This window comes from Brassica oleracea, chromosome C8 (genome assembly GCF_000695525.1).
Source record: "Brassica oleracea var. oleracea cultivar TO1000 chromosome C8, BOL, whole genome shotgun sequence".
In the NCBI taxonomy this organism is placed as follows: Eukaryota; Viridiplantae; Streptophyta; class Magnoliopsida; order Brassicales; family Brassicaceae; genus Brassica; species Brassica oleracea.
In genome coordinates this window covers 10121894-10129653 of record NC_027755.1, presented here as the reverse complement: position 1 = coordinate 10129653, position 7760 = coordinate 10121894, and the positions used below count along the sequence as shown (strand labels likewise).

Here is a 7760-nt window from a genome sequence, read left to right as displayed (position 1 = left end):
TCGAGCTCGGAAGCTGAATATAAGGGTGTTGCTAACACAGTTGCAGAACTCTGTTGGATAAGAAACCTGATGATCGAACTTCATTTGCGCATAGACAAAGCTTCAGTAGTATACTGCGATAACATAAGCTTTGTTTACCTGGCATCCAATCCCGTCAAACATCAGAGGACAAAACACATCGAACTGGACATACATTTCGTTCGTGAGAAAGTGGCAATCGGAGAAGTCAAAGTCGTTCAGGTACTATCATCTCTTCAGAATGCTGACATCTTCACAAAAGGCTTACTGACATCACTCTTCCAAGAGTTCAGAACCAGTTTGACCATCGGTACACCGGACACTCCAACTGAGGGAGGGTGACAGAATATAGAATATTATGTTACAGATTTTGTTAAGATTGTACATATCCTTAGCTAACGATATCCCAATATCTCTGTAACTATCTGTAACTACTTTGACTATTTATAGTCCTGTGAATACAACTTTCCTGATAAGGAGATTCATCTACTTTCACATAAGTCATTGCATGTTCCTCGCGGTGGCAGCAAACTCTCTTCAAGGATCTAAAACAAACTTGTATGAAATTCTCTTATTCAAACTCTATGTTTGTTGCATCTGTGTGTCTTAAATCTCCGTGCACCAGTAAAAGCCCATCACTCGTGGGTCGTGGTATGCCTTTTAGGTTTAGGAAAATGTACTTTTTTCTAGATAAGTATGTATTCCTAAATGATAAAGGAAATCGGGTTTTGAGGCTGCTATAAATATGGGTCTAAGGGTTTGTAAGATGATTTATTCACACAATAATAAGAAACCCTAAACGGGTATTTGCCTCAATACGTCTTGTTCTCTATTGTCTTTTTGCTTAATTCGTGGTTGTTCACAACAAGTGGTATCAGAGCTTTAGGTTACGAAAACCCTAAAGAATGACCGGAGGAAGTTCTCTGAAGTTCGATGTTCCGAGATTCGATGGGAAGGGGAATTTCGGTCTATGGAAATGGCGAGTTAAGGATTTTCTTACGCAGCAAGGGATGAAGAAGGCTTTGTTGGAATCGAAACCGGAAGCGTTAGATCAGGATGATTGGGAAGAGATGCAGGATAAGGCTGTCTCAACGATTCGACTTTGCTTGTCGGATGACATAACACATCAGGTGATGGACCTCACAACTTATAAGGAGATGTGGGATAAGTTGGAAAAGATGTATATGTCGAAATCGTTATCTAGCAAACTATACCTCAAACAGAGGTTATTTGGTTTGAAGATGTCTGAGAACGGAGATCTGGTCGCACACGTCAATAACTTCAATCAAATCATCGGGGATCTGGTGCGTGTGGATGTGAAGATTGAGGACGAAGATCAAGCCATGATCTTGTTGTGTTCTCTTCCTTCTCAATATGAGAAGTTGCTGACAGCTCTAAAAGTCGATAAAACGACTATAAAGCTTGAGACAGTTTCTGCCGCATTACTCTCTCATCATGAGAGAAGGAAGAATACTGGGATGGGTGACAACTCTCAAAGTGACGGATTGGATGTCGGTCAGTATAGAGGAAGGCAGCGGGGGAAGCAGCAGGATGGTACTAGCAGGAAAAGATCAAAGTCAAAGCTCGGGAAGAAGGTAGTCTGCTATAAGTGTGGCAAGCCTGCTCACTATAGGAGAGACTGTCCCGAAAAAGGGCAGAATTCGAAGGAGACAACGAACTCTGCAAACATAGTTCAGAAGAATGATGACTCAGAAGGATCAGCTGATTCAGATATGCTTGCTGTTACGTCAGGTGATCACTTGGATTCCTGGATATTGGATACAGGCGCTTCATTCCACATGACTCCTAACAAGGGGTGGTTTGAAACGTACAAGGTTGGAAACATGGGCTCTGTTCGACTTGCGGATGACAAAGTGTGTGGTGTTGTGGGCATTTGACAAGTCAAGTTTCGGATGTATGATGGGACTAACAGGACATTGACTGATGTCAGGCATATTCCAGTCATGAAGAAGAATCTAATATCTCTTGGAATGCTACATAGAAACGGCTTCAAGTTCAAATCTGATGATGGTGAAGTGTTGAAGGTTTTCAAAGGTTCTATGATGGTGATGAAGGGACATATGACAGCTGGAAGCGTATATGGGTTGATAGGGAACGTTGTTGTAGGTGGTGCCGCAGCTGTAGTTTCTGAGTCAAAGTGTACAACTTTGTGGCATATGCGTATGGGTCACATTGGGGAACACGGTTTGAAAGAACTCCTGAGAAGGGGTCTTCTGGACGGGTTAAAGGACTGCAAGATGGAGTTTTGCAAGTTCTGTGTGATGGGAAAACAGTCCAAGGTATCTTTTAAGACGGGTCAACACACGACAAAAGGTCTTATTGACTATGTCCATTCTGATGTGTGGGGGCAACTCGGGTGCAGTCATTGGGAGGATCAAGATACTTCGTTTTATTTATCGATGACTTCTCTAGGAAGGTTTGGGTGTACTTCATGAAGCAGAAATCTGAGGTGTTCGAAAACTTCAAGATTTGGAAAGTGAAGTTGAAAATCAAACGGAGAGAAAGGTGAAGTACTTGAGAACGAATAATGCACAAAGTATATTGATGGGAAGTTCCAGAAGTTCTGTGAGGAGCATGGTATTAAGAGGCACTTTACAGTGCGTAAAACACCTCAGCAAAACGGTGCCAGTGAAAGAATGAACCGTTCGATTGCAGAGAAAGCAAGGTGTTTGAGGTTGAATGCAGGGTTATCAAAACAGTTCTGGGCGGAAGCAGTAAACATGGCAGTCTATCTCATCAATAGATCACCAAGGAGTGCTTTAGGAGGGAAGGTCGCAGAAGAGGTATGGACTGGGGTAGATATTGATTTATCAATCTTGAGGACCTTTGGATGTCCAGCTTACATGCTAGTTTCGGGAGACGAAAGATCAAAGCTGGATTCGAAATCCAAGAAGTGCATCTTTCTAGGGTTTGAGAAAGCATGTTATTCAGAGGGACTTTACAGTGCGTAAAACACCTCAGCAAAACGGTGCCAGTGAAAGAATGAACCGTTCGATTGCAGAGAAAGCAAGGTGTTTGAGGTTGAATGCAGCGTTATCAAAACAGTTCTGGTGGATTCTGAAGCTACTCAGGAGGAGTCTGGTGGGGATAAACCAGGTGAAGTTAGTGATGAGCGGCCTGTGGAAGTAGTGCAGAAAGAGGCTCAACGTGGAACAGAGGAAAGTTTGGCTTTTAGGAGAACAAAACATGCAACAAAGGCTCCAGTGAGATTCGGGTTTGAAGACATGGTCAATTATGCTCTTATGGTCGAGATGGATGATCCTACCAGCTATCGAGAAGCTATTAATAGTGATGAGAGGGAGGAATGGATTGGATCTATGACGGAAGAGGCGGAAAGTCTGAATAAAAACAAGACTTGGGATCTTGTGGAGTTACCTGAAGGGAAGAGAGCAATTGGTTGCAAGTGGATCTATAAGATGAAGGAAGGGATTTCTTTGAAAGAACCTAAGAAGTTCAAGTCTAGAGTGGTGGCAAAAGGATATTCGCAAAAGAAAGGTATAGACTACGACGAGATATTCTCGCCTGTAGTACGACACACTTCCATACGAGCTGTGTTGGGTTTGGTAGCTGTTTGGAATTTGCAACTTCAGCAGATGGATGTGAAAACGGCATTCCTTCATGGAGAGTTGGAGGAAGAAATATATATGGAGCAACCTGAAGGTTTGGTTTAGCCTGGAGAAGAGCATCTAGTGTGTAGATTGAAGAAGTCTCTCTACGGTTTGAAGCAGGCTCCAAGGCAATGGTACAAACGGTTTGATTCATATATGTTGAAGATTGGCTATCAAAGATGCGAGTATGATTGCTGTGTTTATGTCAAGTCCCTTGGCGACCATTCTCCCATATTCCTTCTGTTATATGTTGACGATATGCTCATTGCTGCAAACGATATGGAGGACATAAATCGTTTGAAGGGGTTACTGGGAGAAGAGTTTGAGATGAAGGATCTTGGTGCTGCAAAAAAGATTCTTGGAATGGAGATTTGCAGGGATAGAAGCTCTGAGAGATTATAGCTTTCTCAGAAGAGTTACATCGAGAAGGTGTTAGAACGTTTTTACATGTCGAAGTCAAAATCAGTCTCTACACCATTGGCGAAGCACTTCATACTTTCAGCAGAGCAAAATCCAAAGTCTGCTGAAGAGCTCAAGGATATGGCAGAGGTTCCTTATGCTAGTGCAGTTGGTTGTTTGATGTATGCAATGGTGTGTACAAGGACGAATCTAGCACAAGCAGTTAGTCAAGTCAGTAAGTACATGTCTAATCCTGGAAGAAAACATTGGGATTCTGTGAAGTGGATTCTAAGGTATTTGCGAGGGACAAGTGACTATGGGCTTATGTTTGGAGGAGAAGTGCAGGATTCAGTTATTGGGTTCATGGATTCCGATTATGGTGGAGACCTTGATAATAGCAGGTCGACTACATGGTATGTATTTACTCTTGCAGGAGCACCAATATTCTGGAGATCGGTACAACAACCTATTGTAGCGATGTCAACCACTGAAGCTGAATACATGGCACTTGGGGAAGCAGCTAAGGAAGCAGTATGGGTACAAGGTCTTGTATCCGAATTGGGTGTTGATCAAGAAGGTGTCCAGCTACAGTGTGATAGTCAAAGTGCATTATGTTTGGCTAAAAATCAAGTGTATCATGGGAGGACGAAGCACATTCGTATAAGGTTTCACAAGATAAGGGAGTTGGCAGCTTCTGGAGAAGTCTTATTGGAAAAGGTGCATACGTCAGAGAATCCTGCTGACATGTTGACCAAGCCTGTTACAACGGAGAAGTTCAAGGATTGCCTGGATCTGCTCCGTGTTTGCCAATGCTGAGAAGCAAAGGAGGGTCCCCTCAGAAGATAGACGGGATAAAGAGTTTTGTAGAGGTTTTTCGTCAAGGTGGTGTTTGTTGCATCTGTGTGTCTTAAATCTATGTGCACCAGTAAAAGCCCAGCACAAGATAAGGGAGTTGGCAGCTTTTAGGTTTAGGAAAATTTACTTTTTTAAAGATAAGTATGTATTCCTAAAGGATAAAGAAAATCGGGTTTTGAAGCTGATATAAATATTGGTCTAAGGGTTTGTAAGATGATTTATTCACACAATAATAAAAAACCCTAAACTAGTATTTGCCTCAATACATTTTGTTCTCTATTGTCTTCTTGCATAATTCGTGGCTGTTCACAACAATGTTTTAGCCGTAAACTTGTGTCTTTCCACCCAAAGTAGGAGAGGTCTGCATCTTATATGACAGTGGCTATGCTTCTTTTGCTATCTCCTTGCTTTTTATTTCCCAGCAAAGATGGGGATTAATACCGTTTAGAAAAAGAATGTTAGAAAACAAAGTTTTCTTCATCAAGTTATTCCTATTAGATAATAAGATAAAAAATGCAATTAAGAAGAGAGCCCATATATATTAGCATATAATGAAACAAATTAAGGATTCTACATGAACATAATTATGAAATGGGAAATTTAAAAGAACAAATATAGGCCAAAATAAATTCAGTCATTATTATTGTTAAAAAAAAACTAGTATAGTTTGAAGAATAGAAAGAACCAGCTACATTTTTGCACAATCTGCTGGCTTGAATGAGACCGTTTTAGAAACGGTGTCGTAGCCAACAAGGAAGTTCATCTGTGCTATATTCCCGTAAATGGCCAACTGGTCGTCCCCACGGAAGGCGAAGCAAACCAAATCCTCAGAGATTTGTATGAAGGCATTGGAGGAGTCTAACTTCACATCTGCTCCATCGAAATGCATAGTAATGACTGGAACATTCAGCTTAGCGGTTGCGCTGTAACACAGACTCAACACGTTTTGTGGATCGTTAATTTTCTCAGCATCGATTGAGGACGCAACCGCATCTTCGAGTTCGGAGTAAAAGTCGGTTGCGAACATGGTCAGAGTTGTGCCAGAGTCGATGATGATGTTCCCCTTGCCGCTGCTTCCATAAGAATCTGATACCGATGGGTATTTGATACTCTTGCTACCCACGCTAACGGATTCTAGGGTTAGGTAATAGAATGTTGCTTGCGATTTTGTGATCAATGGAGTTGAGACAGTTCCATTTCCCGACACAACCGCATTAGTTCCAAAGTTGATCTTGCTTGTTTTATCGTTATCTGAAGAGAGAGGGACCAAGCAGTACGAGAATTTGCCATCGATTGAGTCTCCGAGTTGCGAAATGAGCGAAACCGAACCGCCACCAAGTCCAATGATTCCAGAGCCCTTCTTGCTGAATGTTCCAGCGTTATTGTGACCACATCCAATGACGATATTTTTGAGCTGCACGGGGCGGTTATCAGTGGAGCCAAGCGTTACGGTGTCGGCGGCAACATTACCCTTTGTGTAAGACTTGTCCCCGTAAGACAAAGTGTAGGAGCAAGTGTTGTCTTCTGTCGAACAAGTGGCTTGATTCTCAAGGGCAGTACATTGTCTTGAGGAGCAAGAAACGTCTTTGTATGTAGAAGACGCTTTAGGGTCAAAAAGAGGACCATCCTGAGTGTAACAGTCATCGCATGGCTTGCACTGGGTCCATAGGAGATCGCTTCCCGTGTCAGCGATCGCCATGATCGGGAAGGGAGGAGTCCCCAGCGATATATTCATGAGATATTCACCTCCATCTGAGGTTATCTCAGTTTGAGGTGAGTTAACTGATGCATCTTTTCCGTTGAAATGGACAACACGGTTTACGGATCGGTGAACCACGTTTCTTAGACGCTGAGCAGAGGTTTCTGTCGGATTGTAGAAAGGCGATTTAGGAGAGTCGCGGTGGATCAGATCCGCGCTGAAGCCAAGTTTTGTATGAGCGTTTGCGTTTAGGAGAAAGGGTGAAGAGAGTACTGATAGAGCCAAGAGAACTGAAAAGAATATAGAAGCCATCGTCTTTGTATTTGAAGTGAAATGATGAGTTTTTTTTATTAGTTGGCAATCTAATGTGTTGGTATATATAAGGTTTGTGGGATGGTGGTAAATTAATTGCAACGCGCATGCTGAGATTTTTTTAAAAGATTTAATACAATCTACAAAATTCATTTCCCATTTAGACCTTTATATCTAAGGCAATGAAGAAATTAAATCAAAGAAATAAACACAAAGACTTGACCAAAGACTAAGCAGAAGCTATTATAGAAGAGATTTTATCATTTTAATGCACATATTTTATTTGATTTTATCTTTCATTCATTACCAAGAGTGATTCATCTCATATAGACTTGTTTCTTGTATTTTTTATTCTGTGTTTTCTTTAAATACTAACATATATTCCTATCCTCTTTGGATCCTATATTATTCTTCAAAACACTCAATAAATTTAGACGGATATTTTCATACATTTGTGATTAACAAAACACTCAACATTTTAATTGTTCTCATTTGGATTCATGTACCATTTCACCAAGTATGAATTTTAATTTTTTTTCATATAAAATTTTCAAAATAAACAAATCGACAAAACACTCAACATTTTAAGTGTTCTCATTTGGGTTCATGTACCATTTCACCTAGTTTGATTTTTTTTTATTTTTTCATATTATATATTCATAATTTTAGTTCAGCTATATTTTATCAACAAAATTATCAAAATAAATAAAATATTGATTATCAGTATCTTACAATTTATTTATTAAGAGCACATTTTTTGAATTATTTTTATTTTTGAAATGAATTGGTCATTATATTTTCATGATTAAAAAACAATACATTAAGATATATAATCTAACTTTTTCACT

The 7760-nt window shown here is 40.4% G+C and overlaps 1 protein-coding gene across 1 annotated transcript; it reads right to left on the bottom strand.

The window, feature by feature from the left end:
- Positions 1-5518: 5518 nt before the first annotated feature.
- Positions 5519-6930, bottom strand: LOC106310905 (aspartic proteinase CDR1-like). Its single transcript, XM_013748131.1, has one exon. It carries the CDS (start codon positions 6910-6912, stop codon positions 5590-5592), a length of 1323 nt encoding a protein of 440 aa, XP_013603585.1. The 5' UTR covers positions 6913-6930; the 3' UTR covers positions 5519-5589.
- Between the last annotated feature and the right edge of the window lie 830 nt (positions 6931-7760).